At 35.4% G+C, this 26414-nt stretch overlaps 1 protein-coding gene across 4 annotated transcripts in view; it reads left to right on the top strand.

Moving 5' to 3' along the window:
* RIMS2 (regulating synaptic membrane exocytosis 2) overlaps positions 1-26414 on the top strand; it is a 600294-nt gene that overhangs the window by 285075 nt on the left and 288805 nt on the right. For 2 of the 4 annotated variants that reach the window (XM_042923146.1, XM_042923145.1), the window contains 3 exons: positions 21733-21941; positions 23421-23540; positions 26016-26115. In XM_042923146.1, the coding sequence (XP_042779080.1) occupies positions 21733-21941; positions 23421-23540; positions 26016-26115 (429 nt within the window). Of the gene's footprint in view, positions 1-21732; positions 21942-23420; positions 23541-26015; positions 26116-26414 lie in introns of those variants that run through there. The other 2 variants (XM_042923139.1, XM_042923140.1) reach the window with 1 other exon arrangement.

Raw genomic sequence — 26414 nt, forward strand, 5'->3', positions numbered from 1 at the left:
ATTTTGTGAGTGCGGAATTCAGACAGGATTCAGTTGGGTAGTATTTCTTCTTCGTGTGGTGTTACTGAGTTTAATTGCTAGAGTTTCATTGGTAGGATGGGCTGTTCTGGTTCAAGATGCCTTCACTTCCATATCCGGCACCGTGGCAGGCATGGTTGGAAGACTGCTCAGCTGGGATTCTGAACCAACACGCGTACATCTGGTCTCTTCAACACAGCAGTTTCTAGTTAGTTGGACTTTTTATATAGTGGCCCAGGGCTGACAGAGATAAACTTACAAAATACTATTTATTTTGATGTAGCTTTGAAGTCATGCAGCATCGTTCTTGACATATTCTATTGGTTACAAACAAGATAGAATACATATAATGGGAGAAGTCTACAAAAGGGCATGAACACTCTGAGACATAGTTCACTAAGGCACCATCCTTGGAGTCTAGCTACCATAAGGGCTTTAATAATGTGATACACAGATTTGTGTGTGTGTGCATGTAAGTCTGGGCTATCTGCACAGGCAGTTTATTTATATCCCCTGGTCTTACTTATGCTCAAACATGGATACATTGTTTCTATCTTATAACAGATTGTTGTTTGGCATGTCCAACCTTTTGATTTGTTGAGCCTGACAGACCTTAGCTTATGTTGGGCACTTCTGGCCGTTTGGTCACTTGATCAGATCTTTGTCCCTACCGGGGCCAGGAGCATACCAGGGGCAATTTTTCAGTGTAATTCTCCTCTGCAGGCTGCATGGTCTTGATCCACAAACCTAGGAGTGTACATCCTGATTCCCCTATTGAGGCTTGCCATATATTTCATAATCATCTTTCCCCACCATTGATGCTTCTCATAGAACACCTTCTACTGCATCATATAGCCCAGTGTCAGGGCTGCTTGCCCTATAGCCTGAACTTAATCTGGAGCTACTTCTTGCTCTGGGTTCCATTTAAAGCCAACAACCTTCTATAATTCTTGGTGAATGAATCAAACCAGTATTCTCCAGTGTGAAATATGTTGTCTTCAGAATCCACAGACTGTCTACCAGCCATTGGGCTTTTTTTCTCATTGGTGGTCGGTGCAAGTTGTAAGAACTTTTCTTTTGCTTTGGAGGGGTGATCTGCCATGCCCATGACCATTGGGTCCCTAAATATTTCTCTCATGTTATGGGCTCCTGAATCTTTGTAGGACTTCTCTTCCACCCTCTGGAGAACATGTGTCTAAACAAGTTCTCCAATATAGTTGCCACTTCTTTCTCACTGACATAGTGAACCAATATGATGTTCTGTGGGGGGTCCCTATGGCCTGAGTTTTGGGGGGCTATATTATGATAGAAGACAGTAGAATTAGTATAACTCTGGGGAAGGCTGTCAATATGTATTCTTGTCAATTCCAGGAACATGTGAAGGATTCAAGTCTTTCTTGATAAGGATGGGAAAACACATTTGCTACTTCAGTGACTTCATATCATATACTTGAGTCCATATTAATTGTCTCTAGAAAGAATACCACTTGGCATATCAACCTCAACCAGGGCCATGACTTTGTTGAGTTTACGGTACTCCACTGACATTTCCAGGATGTGTTGATGCATCTGTTTTTTAGGTGCCACCCTGGTAAATTAAAGGGAGGATATAATGTGAGCCATCATGTTTGAATCCTTGGTTTTTAGTTTACTCCTTACTGATTGGGGAGGGCATTTTCAGAGGCTTTCACATAACTTTTCCCATTTGATAGTCCTTAACCCCACAGGCTCAGGGACATTAGTTTTTACAAATACCAAGTCTGTCCACTTGGGGACTGCTGCAGTTACTACTGTAATGACTGGATGACTTGGTAACAACAACTGTGAGGGAATAAGGGCAGAAAGACTTGGAAAGGAAAAGTTAAATTGTGGACAGGTGCTTCAGCTAAACCCCCATTTTGAAGCTGGATAGATCTTCAGACATGACCTAATTGACAAAGGGGTCAGAAAGGCTGGACATGGCTACCCGCTGGGGAGGGAGCATGACTTTGGGCAAGGCAGGTTTTGGCCTGGATATATTTCTTGGGTGAAGGACTCAGCTTAAGCACTGAGCATGCAACACCTGGGGCAGCTTGAGGAATGAGTGCAATTCTGGATAGTATACAACAGCATCCAATAAGATTTTCTTCTCAAAATTATCCCGTTATTTTTCAAGAGGGATATAACAATTTTAAGCATCACTTACTCATATACCCTTCTGAAACTGAGGGAAATTTTTCTAGAGGTCTCCTCTGTAGACTTTTCCATATATATATATATATGTAATTTGTGTGTGGGGGGGGAATGTGTGTGTGCACCATAATTGCTACTCATGCCAGCTCCAAACTAATCACTGACAAAAGACTTAGAATTATCAAGGTTGGCTTAGCGTTCACCATTTTAAGGGGATAGGAAATGACTGTTGGATAAATAACCAATTTGTCTGCCGGAGATATTCATTGTAAGGATTAGAATAGTGCGAAAGTGGGAACAATTCAGATGTCCTAAAATAGTGTGATCCAGCTGGCTTGCACCAGCTTGTGAGAACCAGATGTATGCGTGTCTTCTCAACTCCACATTCGATGACAGCTCAAAATTAGCTGACGTGGAAGGATTTGCGCCATAGAGAGAGACAAATGTTACAAAACAGGGCCTGTTTTTGTGCCAGAAAACTGGTAGTTAATTAATCACACCACTGATATCTATTTGAAGTTTTGATCACCTGTGGAGACCATGGTAACAAGGAAAATTGTCCAGGATATATTGTAAACTTTTTTAGAAGCTCAATTGAAAGTTATATCCGTTATGTTAAAATGACTTTTGCGTATAGAACTGGAAAGAAATAAGGATAAATTAGAAGTTTTATTTGTTGGAGCAGTAGTTCGTAGGGAAAATTTCATGTAGGATTTCATTAGTGTGACTATAATGTCTGTGTAATAACCATGAAAAAAGGGAGCTCTGTTGATTAAATTCTCTTACTGTATTCCATTTTTAGTGATCATCCCCCTGACCCGTGTAATCTCAGGGTGCATATCAAAAATATTATAAATATCATCTTATGTACAGACTAGGTCATGCTTAATGCCTAAAACATGTAAAAAAAAAAAAAAACACTATATAACAGCATTCTTTTCTCCATAACATTTTTCTCACAACTCCATCAAATTTCTAAGGTGTTGAATTTTCATGTTTTATGCCTCATCTTCCCTCATACTTGATTTAAATCACATAAAATTAAATTAGTCCTTCATTTATTATCTTCTTTTAGTATGTATGGCTTACACAGATCACATAACTTCCCAGGATATTTTACAAGTTGGTAATGAGTATTGAACACGGTATCTTTTCAGGAAATTCCAAGACTAACATTGATATGGAACCTAATAGGACAGTATTTTATTCCTTGAGAAAACTGTAGACAGGCTGCTTAAATGATTACTTACCCAAACATTTTTTGAAATGTTGATATCAAAGTATATCAGGTAGTCTCCTCACTGATTTTTTTTTTCTGTCACATGCAATGCCACTCTATCTAAAAAAGGAATTTCAGTATATTATGAAATGGCCATTAGCACAAAATTAAGTTTTCAAAAGAAAGCTTTCCATCTCCAAAAGGTAAAAAACAAAAATGAATTAAAATTCCAGATTCAAATATTAGCTTGCAAATATGTAAAATAATAAATGTTTTTTTGGCATGCCAAATGAAAATTTTCCCTTCTCTGCCTATTTATTAAGAAGTCAAATGGATGCACGTGTAATGCTGGTATTACGAAACTACCATATTGGATTACATTTGTCTGTGGTGAAAAAGTGTTTAATAACATCTTTCAAACAAGACAAAGATCATTTTGAACTATAGGTTAGGCAAGTATACTCAAACATAGATGAGATGTTCTGACCATTGTCTAATTTCTATTCCATAATTGAAAAGGTTGACAATCACTTTGATAGAATTATCCAAATGAAATAGTGAACAAAAACACGCTAAACGCAGACTAAATAGTCTTCACCTAATTTATTTGGGGTCACCTGGAATTGTTTCTATAACTTAATTATACTTAGCTATGTTCTGAAAAAATTCTTGTCCTCACATTTTATTCTTTAATTACCTATTTCTGAAATTTGTGCCGCAATTATAGTTTTCAGATGCCCCTCACCATACTCTCTGCTCTCTTTTTCTCTATCTCTCTGCCACCTATTTTCCCTCCTGCTCTCCTAGTCTTTTCTCCTTCTGCTTCTCTGTTGCCTATTCCCATTTCATGGACTTAACATTTTTGTGTGGTGTCTTCTGTCAATATTTATTATTTTTTAGGTATGCTAATAAATTGCATATCACTTTATTTAATCCAATCCTCATTTGAAAGATAAGTCTATTTTATATAAACCACATATTAAGGAACAGTTTCTATTAATGAAACACTTCTGATGTTAGAAAATTAGAAGGGCTACTATAGGGACTTTCTGTTTAGTATTAGGCTACCTTGAGAACTAGAGAGAAAAAGGATAATATGTTATACAACCTAATGCCTAGCCCTCTCTCTTGCGCCTGAAAAATTTCCTTTTGGTAGACCTCATATTGAAATTAATATTATATTTAAGTTTTAAATTTAAATATGAATTTCCTCAAGATGCAAGATATTTTGAGATCACACTGTACATGCGTGCTAACCTGACACACAACTTATGTTACCTAACTTCACAATAAGTTATGTGAAAAAAAGAGCTATTTACCACAAAAAAATATTTCACGTCACCTTCATTACTTCACATCATTTTAATTATGTTAAGTAGCTAATTGGAAGTATGTAATGTCACTGGATATTATGTTTGAATTTACATGTTATTTCTTAGTAATAGCCTTCACTGCATTAGCTACTGAAACACTTTTAAACCTGTCCAGGAAAAAAAAAAAGGATAACAAACTATTTAGTTCTATGAATTATACCTGTCAGCACATTAAAATTTATTATCTTATTATGAAAACATATTTAAGAAACCATGCTTAATATTTTTTATATAAAGTTATTGAATTTTATTCTGTTTTGTAATGGCTTCCAGTTGTTGAAAATTGTATAAATATGATTTTGAAAATATTCATAAGAATAAAGACCCAAATCAAATAATTAATATTCCCATTGTAAATGCCATGTAAAGATTTACAGAAGAGAAAGGAAAATTAGAATTAATCCTAATGTAGGAAGTCATTAAAGAGACAACTATTAGGTTTCAGATAGAAGAATCTAGTTTAGGGGAGCCTGGCTGGTTCACTTGATTGAACATGTGACTCTTGATCTCAGGGTCATGAGTTCAGGCCCCATGTTGGGTATAGAGCTTACTTAAAAAACAAACAAACAAACCCAGAAGCTAGTTTAATATAGAATATACAGTGTTGCTAGAAGAAAACTAATTTCTGCTTAACCCTCAGTTAAACAAGCATTGTGATATCAACACTCTCTCAAACCCAAGTTTCAAATTCTGTTTATTTACTTTGTGCTCATTGCACTGGTGCTGTGCTAAGTGCTATGCATTAGATCAACATAACATGATCCTTGGGAGATAAGCATGTAAGCAAACAAGAGCAATAAAATATGATGGATATGAAAATAACTAAACATAGGACATAGATGTAATTCAGAGAAAGTAGAGAGACTTCTACCTTGACTTCTCAGGGAGGACTTTGTAGAGGAGGTGCCATGTGCATTGGGTTTTGAAGGTTAAATAGCATTTTCCAAAACAAGTATGGGATGGGGATAGGTGGTGATTCTACACAGTGGAACATAAGCATTGTGTCAGTAGGAACGACTTTTATGGAGTACTTATCATTTGCCAGGCACTGCTTAGCACTGAGGGGAGGAGGGCATATACAACGACAAAAGACCCTTTAACTTTCTTTAAGAAATTTGTAGTTTGAGAAATTTTTGAAATGAGTCTTTATAAGCTGCATATTGTAATATTTTGCATTTCAGTGGACTTGTTCTATATATACGTTGTTTTTTTTTATAAAGTCAACGATACCACCTCTCTTCTGAAACCATGAGTGACTCAATTAGGAAAGTTGTACTCTGGTATCAGATGGCCTGGGTTAAAATCCCAGTTCCTTGAGCAGTTTTGTTTTGTTTTGTACGTTTTAACTTATTTGTACCTCATTTGCCACATCTGTAAATACATGTTATAATAATAGCAGTTACTCCACATGGTTGTTAAAAAGGCTAAATGGGTTAATATTATCTATTTTAACAAAAATAAAACTAACGCCATACTAAAAATACTGTTCTAAAATGTGTTTTCCTGACTTAGTAATATCATCATTCATTTTACGTGTCAGCCTGATTCTTTGTAAAAACTTTCCAGTAATTTCTATTTGACATACATTTTCCCCAGACATTTTCTGTTATGAAGAATGCCAAAATGATAGTTCTCACTCAGTTTAAATATTCTGTACTTCAAGTTCTGATAGTTCCCTATATGTCTACAACCAACAATTAATTTATCAATTTTTTAAAACACTGTCATTAAAATGGATAATACTGTACTTACATTTTAACTAGAAAGTTAAGGTTTAAATTATGTTTTCTATTACCAAGAAATAGATAAGTACTATCTCAGTTGTATTCATTTGGATATGTTTGAGAGAGTTAAATACATGATGTTTGGAATGAAAAAAACAGGAAAGTGAAAGAAATTTATAAGCTGTGGAGGAGCTAATATGGTTGATAGGTTTATTAATTATCCTTTTTTTTTTTTAATTTTTTTTTTTACGTTTATTTATTTTTGAGACAGAGAGAGACAGAGCATGAACAGGGGAGGGGCAGAGAGAGAGGGAGACACAGAATCTGAAACAGGCTCCAGGCTCTGAGCTGTCAGCACAGAGCCCGACGTGGGGCTCGAACTCACAGACCGCGAGATCGTGACCTGAGCCGAAGTCGGCCGCTTAACCGACTGAGCCACCCAGGCGCCCCAAATTATCCTTTTTTTTTATGGAGAGGCAGAAAGAACAATGGATTGAAGATACAGGTGCTCTTCTGGGCTCTGTTAGTGACCCCACTGTAATCTTAGGAAGGTTATTGAATTTTCTGGGCTTCAATTTTCTCTTTAAAATGAGGAAAATAGACTCATTCCATATTTTTAAAACTGTGCTCAATGAAGCACCAGATATCTGTGCTAATATTTCAAGAACTACTGAAGAGGCTATGAGGGTATGTCCAAATGGGCGAGCATCTGGATGTTCTACTTTGTTTCAACCAAATTTTGTTCTTAACCTTTTATATTTGGGGGGTTTGTTAGGAAGGAGGCTCCATTGCATAAAGAAGTGTGAAAACGACTAGATTTGCTATTTTAATTCATTAGTCAATTTATTCAGCTAATGTTTATGTTCCAGGTACCACTCTATATGGCAGAGTCTATAACAGTTGAAAAAAAATAATAATTAAATAAAAAGAGACAAATTTCCCGAGGTCAGAGGCCAGATCATGCAGGGCTCTGTAAGTCATTGCAAAAACTTCGGTTTTCACTCTAGGTGACATGAGAAACCATTGGAAAGTTGTGAATAACAAATGACTTAGGCTAACTTACCTTTTGAGGAGGTACCTCTCTTGATGCTATATTGAAAATAGAATGGAGAGGAACAAAGATAGTATGAAGGGAGAACAGTGAGGAGGCTAATCCGATACATAATGGGAGACGGTGGTTGTACCAAATTGGTAGCGGTGGGGCTGAAGAGAGGTAGTTGGATTTTGGATATATTTTGAAAATACAGCCAACAGAATTTTCTGATGGTTTAGAGGTGGGTCGTGAATGTAAAAGAGTTGTGAGTGAAGGATTACCGCAAAGATTTTTGTCTGAGGAAGTGGAAGGAAGGACTTGCTATTAAATAACATAAGGAAATTGTGACACAGATTTTGTTTTTGCGGGGGCGTGGGGGAGGTTCAGGGGTTCAGTTTTGTCCATATTAATTTTGACTTTCCTATTAGATATTCAAGTGGAAATTATGAGTCAGATATTGGCTATGCTCATCTTGAACTCACTGGCGTGGTTTGGTTTAGTACATAAATGTGGAAGTCATCAATATGGTATAGCCTGGCTGGGTCCGAGGATGCAGACAGGGGCCCCCCCAGGACCACCAAGAGGGTCCTTGGCTTCATGTAGGATAGCAATCCAATGCCAGCTGAGAAGAAATGAAAGTAGAGTTTATTACAGATAGAGAGTATAGATATGGACAGAGCGTCTAAGAGACTCAGAAAGGAAAGAAGACTGAGTCATGTCTTGCTTGGCCCCTGGGGTTTTCATTGAGGACAGTGGTCTGGTGCACTTGTCTTCTCAGTAATCCAGGAACAAAGAGTGTTTAGGTGTTTTCCATAAGTCACTTATGCCCTGGAGCCAGGGGTCTTGATGAGTCAGTGGTCTTGGAAAACCTTCAGGACAACCCCACCCCATCACTTCTTAGATGTTATCTGTTGTGGAAGACTCCAAAGAAATCATTAACTCCTTGACCTTTACAAGGAGGACATATATTATCTGTTGTATAATGCCTGGGTAAGGTGGGGGGTGGGGGGTAGGTCCTAGCAAAAATAGAAGCAGGAAAAGCAGCAGGAAAAAGCAGTTTTTCATGGAGTCCCTTTAGTTTCCCTGTCTCAAATATATGTATAATATTTAAAACCACGCAACTGAAAGAGACTACTGGCGGAGTATATTTCTAGGAAAAAGAAGAGTTCTCAGGATTAACTCCTGGAATACTCCCACAATTAGAAGGGAATGAGGAAAAATCAGCAAAGGAAATTGAGAATAAGTGGCCAGGGAAGTAGAAGGAAAACCAGGAGGAAAGTGATGTCCCAAAATCCAACTGAAGAAAGCATTCCAAGAAGTGTTGAATAGTATCAGTTGCTGTTTAGGAGTCTAGGGTTGATCATTAACCACTAGGTTGAGCTGTGCAGGAACAGGTTGCTGGTGTTGGTGACCTTGACAGGAGCACTTTTAGAGGAGTGATGGGATTAGAAGTCTGAAGTGGGCTCAAGGAAAAAAAAAAATGGGAAGGAAAGAGTTGGAAATAGTGAAAATAGCTCTTTGAGGGAGTTTTGCTGTATGCAGGAACAATACAATAAGAAAGAATGGTAGCTGGAAAGTGAGGGATTTTTTTTTTTTTAAAGATTGGAGTGAAGATGATTCTGATGGGGGTGATCATGTAGAGAGGAAAAATTTGATGATAAAAGACAGAGAAAGGACAATTGTTACAGCCTTATCCTTAGGTAATGAAAGATGTGATTTATTTCACTAGTAGGTAGGATGCCTTGTTAAAAGAGCAAGGATAATTTGTTCATAATCACTAGAAGGAAGGGCAGGCTATATGAAAACAGGTGTCTGTAGGTTGAAAATGTGATTGGTTCTTCAAGTGTGCAATGTCTCATTTTATTATGTTTTCTGGAAGTGGAAAAGGTAGCAGGACCATTGTCTGTCAAGCAGCATTGGGGGAGATGGCTACTCTGGATAGAGAAAATGTGGAATTCTTATCTAGGAGTGTGGAGAAGAGAATAAACTAAGGAAATGTAGTATAATCACCTGGAAGACATACAAACTAACCTAGAATTAGTGGTTATAAATTTTCATGGAGACTAGTTTGTGTGTTTTTGTGGTTTTTTCCTAGATGTATTCAGATACCTGGGTCAAAACATGGATGGGTGTCTTAGTCCATTTGGGCTACTATAAGAAAATTCCACAGTTTGGATAGCTTATAAGCCATAGAAATTTATTTCTCACCGTTCTAGAGGCTGGAAGTCTGAGATCAGGGTACCAGTATGATTAGGTACAACCTCTTCCAGGTTGCATACTTCTTGTGTCATCCTTACTGGGCAGAAGGGGGCAAGATATTTCTCTGGGGTCTCTTTGTAAGGGCACCAATCTCAGTCTTGGTGCCTCCACCCTCATGACCCAATCACCTTCAAAAGGCCCCGCCTCCTAACACCATTATCTTGGGGGTTAGGATATCAACATATGAATTTGGGGGTGGGGATTGGGGGGGACATAAACATTTAGACTACCTTATGGAGTAAATAGCAAACTAAATTGAACTAGTGTTTTGGTTTTGCAAAGTGAGTACCAGAAAGGAGATAGGGCAAAGGAATTAATAGTATTTGCAAGTGTGTGCAAATAGGATTTAAACTTTGTATGGGGGTAGTGGGGGAGAAGTGTGGGGGACTTAGGAGAGGTAGGGAAAAGTTAAAAAAACAGTTGGTGTCGGGGCGCCTGGGTGGCTATTGGTTGAGCGTCTGACTTCGGCTCAGGTCATGATCTCCTGGTCTGTCAGTTCGAGCCCTGCGTTGGGCTCTGTGCTGACAGCTCAGAGCTGGAGCCTGCTTCGGATTCTGTCTCCTCTCTCTCTGCCCCTCCCCTGCTCATGCTTGGGCTCTCTCTCTCTCTCTCTCTCTCTCCCTCCCTCTGTCAAAAATAAATAAACATTAAAAAAAAGTTAAAAAAAAGTTGGTGTCATCTATGGTTTGTAGGTCTCAGTGTGTTAGAAATTTATTTAAGTTAGGATACTATAGAGAATGAGTGTAATTGTTTTGTTGTTGTTGTTTGTTTTTCTTGTTAGACTGTATGTAACCTCTTTGAAGGTAGAGATCTTGTCTATGTCCTTTCTTGTATCCCAGAAATTAGCCTGAGACCCAGAACCTGGTAAGCATTCAACAAATATTTTTTGAATAAATGGGTGACTATATGGAACAATGAATCAGTGAATGAACAAAACGATGTTTTTATGATTTCTTTTTGTGCCACCATTGTATGATTTATGTCAGTTATATCTTAGCTTAAAAAAATATTTTGCTTTGGTTATAAAGCTTGGGGTATATACATGATATTAAATGAAACAAATGAAAGAGCTATTAAGTAAACAAAATCGAAATTAAAACTATAAAAACAACATGAAAACAATAAATATAAGTAGATTTCACATACATTTATGAAATCACATTCTTATGAATCTACTTTCCTGATTATAAGAGATTCAGGTTACCTCAGCTTGGATTAAATTAATATATCCCAAATGATAGGAGGGATACTTACTAAAACTCATATAATGGATTTTTAAGTAATTTTTATTCCTGCTTACTGGCATTAATTCTATTTTTAACCACTTTTAGGTAGCTCCTTAAAATTGCTTAAAATCTGTTGCAAAGTAATTACTTAATCAAGAGTTATTTTTAATATCACATATAATTAGAGGCTGACTTAGATTATGTGACCTTTGAGTTACTGAATAGGATCAAGTCTGTAAGATAATAATTCCATAGAATTTATTTTTAGCACAGGGTTTAAGAATGTCAATTTTGGAGACAGACTACATGGATTTTTAATCCTGGCTCAATTATAGCCTAATAATGTGATCTTGGGCAAATTCTCTGAACCTCTCAATTGTACTTTTCTCACCTGCAAAATATAACACTGTTATCTAGTTTAAATGGTTATTGTGAGGGCTAAGAATCAGGTAGAGTGTATATTCCAGTAACTACAAATAGCACCAAAATTTAGTGGCATAAAACAACCGTTTAATTTGCTCATGGAATCTGTGGGTCTAGAATTTCAACAGGACTCAACAGGGACCACTTATCCCTAGTCTGGACCTAAGCCGTGGGTGGGGTTTGGGGGTGGGGAGCTGGAACCTCTGAGCCTTCTCAGGTATTTCTCTCCTCATGTGGTCTCTCTAGCAAAGGCTAAGGAAATGTATTTCTTATATATGGTTTCACAGTTCCCAAAGCGCATGTCCAAAGAGAATGTTAGGAGGAAACCATGCCGTCCTTTTAAACCCAGCATTTTAGTTTTCTCTCTTAGTAATACATAAAGCAATCAGTGTTATCTCACATCTGATGAAATCAGTTATGTGAGTTGATAATAAAGATCAGCAATTCCCAAACCTTGTTTCCAGTAGGAAACATAATTCATATTCCGGTCATATTCTTTTCCTAGTGATATGACTAATTGCTAATTTCTTGCATAGCTTTACTCCTCTCCTTTCTTTCTCATTAAAGAAATTGTGATTGACATTAGCACAGATGCAAATTTGAATTAATTCTCAACTGAAATTTACTTTTGTTAAAGAAAGTTAAATAATTTGTAAACTACATTATTTTATCAGTTGCATTACTTGTGACAATTTACAACTGTGTTATAACATAGTGGTTGAGAACCGCTGATGCGGATCAGGAAATAATGTCCAATTACAGGTTGAGGGAAAGATTATTTGCTAATATTCTACTACTTATCATTTCCCAAATATATTATATATACTCATATTGGCCACAGTAGTTCGATATATTTCCCTTTCTTTGCTAGGATTATGTTATTTTCCTTTAAGAAAGTAACAGCCTCCAGTATGTAAAAGTTTACTGTGTATTTCAAGGTATAGTTTAAATGTCACCTATAAGCATTTCCTAAGTATTAATCTCTCCTTTTTCTGAATAATCAACAATTTTTTTCATGAAATGCCACAGTTTTGATCCTAAGAAGCAAATTTTTCCACACTGTAGCATCTTAGGAAGAGAGATAATTCTTCCATTAAATGCTTATCATTGTGTAATTGTAGCATTTTTTTTTAGTAATAAATAACGGTATATATTATAATTGAAAGTAACTTAGATGTAATGAAATAGAATACAATGGGTGTATATTAAGGTATGTTACCCTATGTTATGCTGTGTTATATGTTTTACCTGTGTGTCTTTCTAGAATGAGTTTCTTGAGGTCCTATTTGTACCCACAGAATCTATAACAATTTCACACTGTGTAATAATTAAAATAAATTCTCATATATATAATATGTACAACCATTTAATCAATATTATTTTCTTAATAATAATGTATCCATAACCCCAAAGGAGCAAGATTTAAAAAAAAAACAAGCTAATTATGAATAATGTTTTGTCTTCCTATTTAAAATGCTGATGTATTTTGGGCGGCATTGGTTTTACTTTGGAAGTTGAGACTTGGTCTAAAGAATCTATCTGGCCTTTTAGATCTACTGACTTTTATATTTTGGCCCCTGTCTTTAAAACCTGCTGCTTTTGAAGCTGGCAATATATTAGGAACAAATTACCATAAACTTAGCAGCTTAAAACAACACACTTTACCACCTTACAATTTCTGTTATTCAGGAGTCTCAGCATGGCTTAGCTGTGCTCTCTGTTTAGAGTCTCAAAGCTATAATAAGGGTGTTGGCCGGGCTGTGGTCTTATCTGGAGGCTTGACTGAGGAAGAATCTGATTCCAAGTTCAATGAGGTTGTCAGCAGAATTCATTTTCTTGTGATTGGATGCTACCCAAAGTTCTAGATGGTACCCACAGTTCCTGAAGACAGCCTGCTGTTCCTTGCCACACAGCCTTCTCATCATGGCTGCTTACTTCATTAAGCTAGCAAAGATAATCTCTAGAGCAAACTGACTAGTGGTACAGTCTTGCTAATGATATCATGGGAGTGACATTCCATCACCTTGCCATCTCACCATCTTGATTAGGAGCAAAGGCATGAACACCACAAGGTGGGGGGATTATGGGGCACCACCTTAGAATCAGTTTTCCACCCCAACAGTTGTTTCTGAAGCAAGTCCATGGTGCATAATTGGGAAACCGTTGCCTTAGAGAATATTCTCTCTATATAACTTCTTTCTTTCTTTCTTTCTTTCTTTCTTTCTTTCTTTCTTTCTTTCTTTCTTTCTTTCTTTCTTTCTTTCTCTTGGGTTTTGAGTCTCCTTTAATACTGAACATTGTCCTTAGGGGGGAATACACTTATGCCTTATTATCAGTTTTAATGCCTACTTATGAAGAAAAATGACCCTTCAGGCAGGTTTCAGCATTATGTCTCAAAATACAGTTCCTCAAACACTTGTTCCATGAGAAAGGTTAGTGTTCCAATTAAGTTTGTGGAAATTATATAATCCTTGTAAAAAAGCATATTGTCATTGCTATCTGAAAAATCCTTCACTCAAGAAATCTTATTTAGTTGCATTTAATCCAGAGTTTTCCATATTTATTTGACTAGAGGATCTTTATATCACTCAACCTATTAACATTTTGCAGAATCCGTGTTCCATGTTGGGAAATGCCAACATACATAGCTTGACAAGTTAAAGAGAAGGGTAGAAAATTAGGAAGAGAAATGAGAGGAAAAATAAAAGATTATAGATGAATATTCCCTGTCTATTTTAGAATGGAAGTTGATTATTTCATTCTAATAATGATGAAAATGATAATACCATCAAATTGGGGTAACTCTACAATTTGCAAAGAACTTTCATGACCATTATCATATTTAAACCTCTCAACAATCTGTGATATATCACAGTTAATCTCTTTTTATACAGATGAGGAAATGAGGCCTAATGTATTACTTGACTTGCCCAAGTCATAAATTTAATAAGGAGTGAAACCAATACTTTAACATAGGTTTCATGGCTCTAGCTATAAAACTCTTTCTGTCACATGCTGTTTCCTTAAAGTGTGGTTAAAGTTAAAAATGAGGATGTTGCAGAATATTTTTATATAATATATGATTTAATTGCAAAACCTCTGTTAATCTAAAGTAATGATGTCTCTGTCTCAAAACTAAATAAAGGTTAACAAAAAAAAATTAAAAAAAAAAAAAAAAGGGGGCACCTGGGTGGCTCGGTCGGTTAAGCATCCAACGTTGGCTCAGGTCATGACCTCACGGTCCGTGGGTTCGAGCCCCGCGTCGGGCTCTGTGCTGACAGGTCGGAGCCTGGAGCCTGTTTCAGATTCTGTGTCTCCCTCTCTCTGTGACCCTCCCCCGTTCATGCTCTGTCTCTCTCTGTCTCAAAAATAAATAAACGTTAAAAAAAAAAATTAGGGGCGCCTGGGTGGCGCAGTCGGTTAAGCGTCCGACTTCAGCCAGGTCACGATCTCGCGGTCCGTGAGTTCGAGCCCCGCGTCAGGCTCTGGGCTGATGGCTCGGAGCCTGGAGCCTGTTTCCGATTCTGTGTCTCCCTCTCTCTCTGCCCCTCCCCCGTTCATGCTCTGTCTCTCTCTGTCCCAAAAATAAAATAAAAACGTTGAAAAAGAAAAAGAAAAAAAAAAAAAAAAAAAAAAAAAAAAAAAAAAAAATTAAAAAAAAAATCTAAAGTAATGAAAACAATGACATAAATAGTTAATAAACTCTTTTATTCATTTAAGGACTTAGAAAACGTGTAATAAATGGAATATCTGAACTGTTTTCTCTGAGTATTCAACGCACAACACACACATACACATAAACACACACAGTATTGGATTAGTTTGTATTTTACAGTAGAGGTAAGTGAAGGAGAAAATCTTAGCCTGAAATGTAAGTCTTTGATTACTTTTTAAAATCAGGTTTCATATTTAAATGTGTTTAACGGGCTCTAATAGAATCATTGAATGTCAGAGTTACAGAGTTTAGTGTGCTTTTTGTGGAACTTCCAACTGAAGCAATGACCTTCTCTACATTATGCTGACAAATGGTACTACAGCCTTTTCTTTGAATTATAAAAAGTTGCAAAGGTAGCACACAGAAACCCCATATGCCCTTCACCCAGTTTCTTTCAATGATTACATCTTGTATAAGTATAGTACAATATCAAAACCAAGAAATTGACATCAACTTATATAGTTTATATAGTTTTATGACATCACATATATGGATTTATAAACCTCTGCTATTATAAAGATACAGAACTACTGTACTGTAACAAAGATCTTTGTTATGCTACCCCTTTATAGTAACATTTTCTTCCTCCCCCTGCTCATCCCTGACCTCTACAAAGCACTGATTTATTTTTCATCTCTATAATTTTATCATTCAAAGAATATTGTGTGAATGAAATCATATGGTATGTAACATTTTGTGACCTTTTTTTCCCCCCATTCTGCATATTGCCCTTGAGGTCCATCTATGTTGTATGTATCAATAGTTTTTTTATTACTGTAAAAAAGACAATAGTCTTTTTATTACTGACTAATATTCAATGGTATGGATTTGCCACAATTTGGTCATTTGCCTATTGAAAGATATTTTGGTTGTTTCTACTTTTTGGCTACATATTTATCCTTATTACAAATAAAGGTATCCTTTTTAGTGAAATTTCTCTTCATATAAAGAGTTCAGCCTTTTACCATTAAGTACGATCTTAGCAATAGTTTTTTTTTTTTTTTTTTTTTTGTCAATGTCCTTTATTTATTTGAGCAAGTTCTCCTCTATTCCTTGTTTTTCGAGAGGTTTTTTTTTTTAATCATGTTTTTTCTGCATCAATGTGATTTTTCTCTTTTAATTTGTGAATCTAACAGGTTTCATTGATTTTCAATATTCAACCAGGCTTGCCTTCCAGCAGTAAACCCCATTTGGTCAGAGTGCATAATAGTTATTATATATTGCTGAATTGTATTTGCTAATATTTTGTTAAGTGTTTCTCTGTTCATAAGGGATATTGGTCTGCATTTCTTTTGTTGTTTGCCATTTTCTTTTTTGTATTTTGTTCCCTCTGATTTTTGTTTCTGTTTTTTCTTGCCTTCCAATGGATTATTTGAACGTTTTTTTAAGAATTGCATTTTGATTCATCTGTAATGTTTTTTGAGTGTATTTCTTTGCAAAGATTTGTGTGTGTGTGTGTGTGTGTGTGTGTGTTTGTGTGTGTGTGTGTGACTGTTCTAATATATACGCACAACTTATCACATCCTACTGGTGTTTACATTTTACTGGAGTGGTGTGTAGAAACCTTACATACTTTAAGTTCCTTTCCCTTTCCCTGTTTCTAATGTAATTTTCTTACATATTTCTTCCATATATGTCAAAAGCACATCAAACAATGTACCTTTTGCTTCAAACACCAAATATAATTTAGAAAGTTCAAGAGGAAAAGGGAAGTCTATTGTATTTACCCATATTTTTGCTTATTATATTCTTTATTCCTTCTCAGTATTTCAGGTTCCTTCTTCTTCTTTTTTTTTTTTTTTTTTTGTTTATTTTTGTTTCCAGAACTTTCTTTAGTCATCTTTTAGGTCTGCTGGTAACAAATCCTCTTAGTTTTCTTTTGTCTGAGAATGTCTTTATTTCTCATTCATTTCTGAGACATAATTTACCATATTTAGAATTCAGAGTTGACATTCTTGTATTTCAACAATTAAAAATATTGTTCTATTTTCTTCTGGCCTCCAAGGTTTCTGATCAGAAATCTACTGTCATTCAAATTGTTTTCCCTCTTTAAGTAAGGTGTTGTTTTTCTCTTGCTCCTTGCAAGACCATTTGTCTTTAGTTTTTAGTTTGATCCTGGTAAGTCTTGGTACAGATTTCTTTGTGTATTTCTTGTTTGGGGATTTATGTAGTTTTTTTGAATCAGGCTTAGCTTACACATTTTACAAATTTGGGAATTTTTCAGTCTCTATTTCTTCAAATACTTTTTCCATTTTAGCTTCTTTTTCTTCTTCTGAGACTACAATGACATGAATCATAGATCTTTTGTTATAATCCCTTAAGCCTCTAAAACCTTGCTTATTTTATTTTGTTTATTTTTTTGTTTATTTTTTCTATTATATTTTTTTTCTATTTTATTTTTTTCCATTTTACTTTCTTATTTTTTTAGCCTATTTTATGTGTTTTCAAACTGGGTGATTTCTGTGATTCTATTTTCAAGTTAATTGAGTTGTTCCTCTGTTTTCTGTATTCTGTACTTGAGCTTATCCATTTGCTTTTTAAATTTCAGTTCTTTTTCAGTTCTAAAATTCCATTAGGTACTTTCTTGTGTCTTCTGTTTCTTGTTCTAGAACTGGAAAGCCCAGCAATATATTTTTGTACTGTTACCGAGGGAAGAATATCTTATTATCTTAGTTCTGTTCTTTGAAGCTATACAAAATAAGAATATTAATTGATAAATATTATTATCTAAATACTAATAGTCCTAGTAGTTTAGGACTATTTCATATATTATTTACGTTGATTACTGTTTGTTTATTTATTTAATTTTTTTAATGTATATTTTTGAGAGAGAGTGAGCAAGCAGGGGAGGAGCAGAGAGAGAGGGAGACACAGAATCTGAAGCAGGCTCCAGGCTCTGAGCTGTCAGCACAGAGCCCAACACGGGGCTCGAACCAACGAACTGTGAGATCATGACCTGAGCCAAAGTCCAGCACTTAAGCGACTGAGCCACCCAGGCACTCCTTGATTACCGTATTTAATTCTTAAATAGTACTAATTTTTACTCCTTCAACAAATGTTTACTGAGCCTATCATATGACACTTTTTTCTTTTCTTTTTTTTTTTTTTTCTTTTTTTTTTTTTTTGGCCAATCAAATATTTTTGCTTTGGTTTCAAATGGTTAAGCAGCTTGTATACTTTATTTACTAAAGAAAGAACTTCATTTGTGCTTTTTTTGGCGGGTTGCAGGCCTTGAGAGAAAGAGACATTGTGAGCTGGGTTCTCACACCTTCACATAAACCAGACAAGAATTTTCATTTACGGTTTCCACACTTTATTTAACCCAGTTTGGAGATCTATCAGTGCTTTGTGTCAAGCAGCATTGTATTTTGAAAGGGTTTTCTGGAAAAGAAATACTTTCAGCTCTTTGGGTAGCCATAAAATTATAATTGTTGATTTGTGCCATGGGAAAGATTGGGAAGCCCTTCTCTATTTCATAGATTAAAGAACATTTTTCCCCTACGAAGTGAATTTTGTGTATATTAGATAGCACAATTTTATCATCCTTCACAAATAAACTTTTTTTTTAAATTTTTTAATATTTTATTTATTTTTGAGACAGAGAGAGAGGCAGAGCATGAGCAGGGGAGGGGCAGAGAGAGAGGGAGGCACAGATTCGGAAGCAGGCTCCAGGCTCTGAGCTGTCAGCACAGAGCCCGACATGGGGCTTGAACTCACCAACTGTGAGATCATGACCTGAGCTGAAGTCGGATGCTCAACCAACTGAGCCACCCAGGCGCCCCCTTCACAAATAAACTTCTTAAGAAAATTATCTCCAGTGGTTCTCATACATTACTGAGATCATCATCACCTGGTAGGTTATTAAGAAACAGATTCCTAGGCCTTATCTACAGAATTCCTGATTAATTAAGTCTTGATTGGTGCCCAAGAATTTGCATTTCTAACAAGTTCCTAGATGATGTTGATAATGCTGTTTAGAGGATTTCACTCTGGGAACTATTCGTCTACACAATTTTTCTACTACCTCGTCTCCCTTTGATTCTTTAGTTACTTCAACAGATTTTAATTTTCATCATTCTACCCAAAGTGCTTTCTCTAACATCCTTCCCAATCTTCATGTCACCAAATCAAATGCACACTTTTCCATTCCTTATCGACTGTATAGAAACCATTCACCATAGTTGCCTTCTCCTCCTGCTGAGGAAACTCTCTCCTATTTGGTTTGCAGAACTTCATGTCCCTCCCTCCTTTTTTTTCTTGCATGCTCTTTCTCAGCTTCTCTTTCTTTCAAATCAAACTCCAAATGTTAGAATTCAGTTGGGATCCTCTTTATACCTTACTTTCCATTCTGTTCCTAAATGATCTACTTACTCCAATCTGTGTACTAGTAATCATGTACTAATTATGTACATAATTTATGTCTGCAGCTCAGACCCTTCTCTGTTACAACTTAACAAATTGAATTTTTATATGCTCACTTGAATGATTTATGGGTATTTTGAATAATATATCCAAAATCAATTATCATAATAAATTTCAAGGTGTATATTTTTACCATTTTAATATCTATGAATCCTATAGTCAATGACATTTTAGATTCTGTGAAATAGAGTAATTCCTTCCTACCCCTTCCTAATAAAAAATGCTTTTTCTCCAGTTTTTTCCATTTCATAGTCTTTCCTTCCATTCAGTTATTATTGCCAGAAACCTGGGAGTTATCCTTGACTCATTAGTGTTTGTTAATTTTTTTTTTTTTTACGTAATCTCTACACCCAACATGGGGCTCCAACTCATGCCCCCAACACCAAAGTGTCATGCTCCACTGACTAAGCCAGCCAGGTGCCTCTTTTCAGTCTTTCTGAATACTCTTATATCTAAATCCGAAGCATCTCTCAGTTCCCTCTTCTCCTACCTTATCCATTGCCATCACCTTTGTTTAAGCCGTAATTACCTGCCCAATGGAATATTGCAAATGCCTATTAACTCTTGGTGTCTTTCAACCCAATCTGGAGTTAGTACTTACATTTATCTTTTTAAAATGTAAATCAGTTCATGTCACCATCGTGCTCAAAATCCTTCAGTGAATGGCAGTCATAATCTCTAATAAGCATGAAAAGGCCTCTCTAAGCTGGTTTGTGCTGCCTCACCTCACTTAGCATCTTTTTGGTTCAGACACACTGAAGTTCCAAGTTGCTTCTTCCTAGCATGCTCTTTCTTCAACTTTCCATCTGCCTGTTCCCCTACTTGACCTTGAGGCCACATACTTCATTTCTCGTTTTAAACATCCCTTCTTCCGAGGTGTTTGCTGAGCCCAAAATCTAAATTAGATCCTATTATACTCTTTCATGGTGTGTTGAGAGTTCTGTCCTTTGCATGTATTATACTCTCCTGTATGACACTCATGATTTATTTATTGTGTTTATCTCCACTCTGTTCTATGTCTCATTGTTTTACTCCTTATGCTAGAGCTTAGCACAATGCATAGCAAATGGAAGGTGTTTAGTAAATATTTTTAAGTAAGAGAAAGTACAACTAGAGCTTAAAAAGATACATGTGCACATATAGACTAAAAATAATTTTTTTTTCAAATGTAAGGCAAATGAGAAGCACCTACATTTGGGAAATGGAAAACCTTTCTTAGTTGCCAGTTACATAAGTTGTGTGACAAAATTATTTTAAAAGAAAATTTACTTTTTATGAGTGCAATTTCTGCAAAAAAGTTGAAAAGTTATTTCGAAGTAATTTTAAATTATTCATGATATTTAAGTAAAGATTTATTTTTCCTAATAGAAATTGAGTGACTCTGTTTTGTCATTTTCTTACAAAACTAATCTTTTGTGTAACCAATTCTTCTTTTTTTAAGCCACCCAAAGTTTTTTAGGAGGTTTCAACATTATAAAGAATATCATACTACATTCCAGGAACAACATTTAATTACTTGGCTTTTTGTTGTAGTGGTTATTGGCAAACCACTGTCTAATTTTTAAAATGTTCCTTAATCTTTGCTCATGTCTATAGGCCAGCATGGAAAAAAAAAAAAATAACCTGAGTAACAGACACAGTGGATAGTTTTTTTCTTTTTTGGAATATATAATTTTTTTCATTTCTATTCCTGTTTATTATTATTAGCCTTTTCTCTTCTTGCAGAACTTTGGCCCTGTAGGATCCATCTAGAGTACATAAACTTTATATTCTGCATTCTATAAATTTTACTCATTTGGAATCTTAGCTTTCTCTTGGTATATATAGCGAGTGCTGCAGACAAAGTTCTTGAAACCAGAGAGGATCACACAGTTAACAATGTTTATAATGTCTTTGTCTGTCCTTTCTTTCGCTGTCTCCTTTACTGCACTCTTTGTCTGTCTGACTCTCACAGGAGACATGGATTACAACTGGTTGGACCATACGTCTTGGCATAGCAGTGAGGCATCCCCAATGTCTTTGGTGAGACATGTGGAGCCTTACTATTTAATTTTCGTTTTTCATTTCACTTTTCCTTTTTGATTTACACCTTTGCATGTTTTCTTTTTTGTATCTTTTTTTTTTTTTCTTTTTATCCCACACCTGTAGGGGACAGTCAAAAGGGAAAAAGAAAAACTAGTGAGCAGGCAGTTTTGTCGGACTCTAACACCAGGTCTGAGAGACAAAAGAAAATGATGTACTTTGGTGGCCACTCTTTGGAAGAGGATTTGGAATGGTCTGAGCCTCAGATTAAGGACTCTGGGGTAGATACCTGTAGTAGCACAACCCTTAACGAGGAGCATAGCCATAGTGATAAGGTACTGAGATTGTGGAGCCTGCCTTTTAACCTGCTCATTTGGTCTTCGTTTGCTCTCTGTCACTCATTCAAACAGAACATAATAAAAGGACAGGGCATTTCAGGGGTCAATGTAGCATTTCTTAAGGTGCAGAAAAGAAAAACAAAACCAAAACAAACAAACAAACCAAAATACTTCTCGCTTGTTTTGCTGTTTTTGTTGTTTGACGGCATACCAAAAAATAAGTAAATGAAATAAAAAATTAGGATCAAAGGAATGCTTTGTCTACGGTCGCATGAGAGAACTTTGTGATGTTTTTATAAACCACAAATATGAAGAATTTTTGGATTGGCTTATTTGATTGCTTGCATATGTTTTCCTTGGGATGAAAATTAAATTATTAATAGTTTCAATCCCAGGCAAAAGGGAGATAATTGGGTCTGTTTGCACAGAAAAAGTTGTTTTTCTTTTTTCCCTTTCACTGTCATTTTGCTCTTTTGTTTTATTGTCATAGCATTTTAATGTAGTATTAATTAGTACTAGAACCATTGCCATCTGCTTTGGTATTTATTATTTTTGCTTTTAGTGTAGTGAGACTTTTGAAATCTTTTTACCATATAGATGTGATTGATTGGAACTTGTCTTTTGCCTGCCAAATTCTGCATGAAGATGTGCATGTTACTTTTAGATAACTGTGAAACTGTGATTACACAAATCATTTACTTTGTTATTTGACATATAATTCATAGTGGATGGTGTCATGATTCGTAAAGGGTTTGGTTCTTCCCTGACAAAGAGATAAACTCCTAACATTTTCAAGCTACTTAACAGTGGATACCACTGAGTTAGCCAACAAAGTTAATTTACTAAATGGATCAAAGACCTGAAGGAGTCAATGAACCTACAAAAACTGAGAACTATAAACTAGCCTCACCTTTGAATCAGGCCTGTTTTCTCTCATGCATATTCAACTGAAAAGTTACGGAGGCTTGTGTATCGTTACAGTTTTAACCTAGAAACCTGTTTCAAGGAAGCCCTCATCATAGGTTCAAATTTCATGTTTTAATATAACTTTAGCTTTTAACTTTTACTGTAATTAACTCTTTCAGAGTCTTCCAAAAGCGTTTGAAGATTAAAATATCATTTTTAAATGAGTTTAGCTACATAGAATTTCAATCCATCTTTTTTGTCTTGTCCATTTTTAATTAATCTTCAGCGCGTGGATAGTTTGCATGTGTTTTCAACATTTCTCAGATTTTATAGAACGATATAACTGCAGTAATGTGTGAGGGCTCTGTAGGAATTTGAAATAATTGGATTTTGAAAAATCTTGACCTTATAAGCATAATGTAGTATGTGCTTTTGATCAATGTTTTGAATACAAACTGGTTTGTGTAATCATAACACTGTGATAATCAGGAGTTCAGAGAGATTGTACAACAAGGGGTCCTTTATCAAAAAAGAACATTAATTTCTTTGTTTGTTGATGCAATATGTCAGCACCCTGTGACGTGGCAGCCATCTAAAGATGGAGATCGTTTAATTGGTCGTATTTTGTTAAATAAGCGTCTAAAAGATGGAAGCGTACCTCGAGATTCAGGAGCAATGCTTGGCTTGAAGGTATGTGATGAAACATATGAGGTTTTGGCTCTCCACTCCTTTGTAGATTTATGAGAAAAGCAAAAGGTATAATAACTCTTTCCAACCTATACTTAGTGTTTTTCCCCAATTTTCAAGAATTCCCAAGCATTTGCACTCATTAACCAAAACTTGTGCATGTTCCAAGTAATATTTTTTATCCAGTCAACGTGGAATTTCCTGGTCGATACTAAAAATTTATTGTTAGACCCTCTTTTAGAAGAGTCTTCAAAATACATTCTTTGCTAATGAATTCCTTTTTCCTATTTTTTTAATGCCCTTTCTCTGCCTCTGGAAACTTTTCTTTTGTTGAGCTCAGTAGAGCTCTCCTCTGCTTGCTGGATGGGATGCTGCCCGATTCATGAATTGTTTAGTAAAGCCAATTAGATCTTCAAATTTACTTGGTTGAATTTTGTTTTTTAACAATTGGAATATAATTTTTGTGTAAGGGTAGCACAATGTGTGTGTGGGTTTGTGAGTATGCGTGTGTGTGAGGAAGAGAATACCGTTTAAAGTCTGGAAACTCAAAAATACATAGCTAAGAGTTTTAATATAAATCGTGATATATATTTGACTATAAAATACCAGATAGTTATTTGGTAAGTAGATCAAATAGAGCTCTGTGGGGTTATTTGTGTGTGTGTGTGTGTGTGTGTGTGTGTGTGTGTGTGTGTGTGTGTGTGTGCGCGCGCGCACGCATGCATCTGTATGACAAATTAAAAACTGAAATGAAAAAAAAAGAGTAAATGGTTGTTAGAACTAAGCAGTTGCCACAGAAGTTGTCCCATAGAATACAGTGAATTATTAGAAAACTTTGGGTGTAAGTGGAATTGCCCAACTAACATTTATTGGGTGACTGCCATGGGGCTGACACTCATCTGAGTGTTTTACTTCTATTGTGTTATTTAACACACCAGATGAGAAACAGGCTTAGAGAGGTGTCATAACTTGCCCACGGTCACAAAGATGATGATGAAGGTGGGATTTAAATCCAGATCTGTCCAACAGTGTTAGAACAGTGAAGAGTAGAGGTTAGGAAGTCTTGGCTTGATTCCTGGTTATAGCAGTTATTAGCAACATGACATTGGCCAGCTAACCTTCTCTTAGCCTCAGATTCCTCATCGGTAAAATGGAGATAATAATGCTTATTGAGTTGTTATCATAAGCTTAAATAAAGCACTACACAAGCATTTAGCATAGTGCCAGGCACACTGTACGATTTCAGCAATAATAATAGTGTAGGTGATTATTACTATGGAAGGTTATCAAGCCAAGGAAGTTTAAAAATGGTAACATAAGGATGTTGGCCCATAATACCTATGCATTTAATTTTCAGAATGAAACATAGGAATCTTCAGTTAATATTAACTGAACTGCACCTGGGTGTGAATCATTGCAACTTGGGATTAAATACATGCAATAAGTCAGTGATTTTTAAAATTCAGATATCATTCGCTCAATTTAGAGAAAAAAAATAACTAGTTAATGAAATTAATTACCACTGTTTGCTTAACATGCTATAAAGGTGATACAGTGATTGAATGGTAGTTGATCAGAAGCATTAATTTTTGTAAGAGGCCAGTCTTACAGGTACACATATGACTCCACAGCATTATTGCTGACATTTTTTTTCCTTTTTCTAACAGATATATGTAAATAACAACATAAAAGTAGAAAAAAAATTGGGATGCCAATGGTTTAAAGTTTACATGAATTCAAATGAGATTCAGTACACTTTGTAATTTTCTCAGAAAAAAATCCACCATCATCATATACATTACCAATGTGCCTAAAATATTACTAACTAATGAAATTTTAGATTATCATAACTGTCATCAAAGTAACAAATATTTATATGATCATGATATTTGAAATCTACAACTAGAAATGTTAATATAGGGGCTCCCGGGTAGCTCAGTTGGTTTAGTGTCCAACTCTTGATATCGGCTCAGGTCATGATCTCATGGTTTATGAGATCGAGCCCCATGTCAGGCTCTCGACTGACAGTGTGGGGCCTGCTTTGGATTCTCTCCCTGACTCTCTGTGCACCCCCCTCACACTGTCTCTCTCCCTCTCTCTCTCTCTCTCTCTCTCTCTCTCTCAAAATAAATAAACTTAAAAAAAAGGAAATTTTAATATAACTACATAGTACTGTAATAGAATGTTTTTAGAAATGATAAAAATTATTCTTTAAGACAGAAATTACAAATTATTCAATTTTTTCTAAGGTATGCAATATTTTTTACAAATAATAGATTAAATTGTGAAAATTTTAGAACATGTGAGAATAGTTCACATGTATTTAGTTCCTAATAATAACAGTATATTATTTAAAAATTATTTTTAGAATATTATAGTTTTAAAAGCTACAAATTGTCTAGTTATTTTTTACTTGAATCTGCAACTATGTTCCTTTGAACAGTATGCCTGTTTTAAACACTTTCCTCTTTTAAACAGGTTGTAGGAGGAAAGATGACTGAATCAGGTCGGCTTTGTGCATTTATTACCAAAGTAAAAAAAGGAAGTTTAGCTGATACTGTAGGACATCTTAGACCAGGTAGGTTTCTATCTTTGATTTTTTATATTTAAACTGTTAAACTCAAGTAGTTATAAAAAAGTTATCCTCGTTTGGAAGTGATTTGACCAAAAACAAAGGCTTCTTTAACTTAGATATTTAAACTTTATTCATTAATGGAAAGTATAACTATTGTTTCTGGAGTCACATTAGATAAAAACATTTTTATATTTACTGATATAATTTTTTTGCTGACGGATACTCTTATTGTGTATCTAGTATTATTTAGCTTCTTGTAAGCCTTAATTTTTCTTTTGAAAAAAATTCCAACAGTTTAGGAA

The sequence above is a fragment of the Panthera leo genome, chromosome F2 (assembly GCF_018350215.1).
Source record: "Panthera leo isolate Ple1 chromosome F2, P.leo_Ple1_pat1.1, whole genome shotgun sequence".
NCBI lineage: Eukaryota > Metazoa > Chordata > Mammalia > Carnivora > Felidae > Panthera > Panthera leo.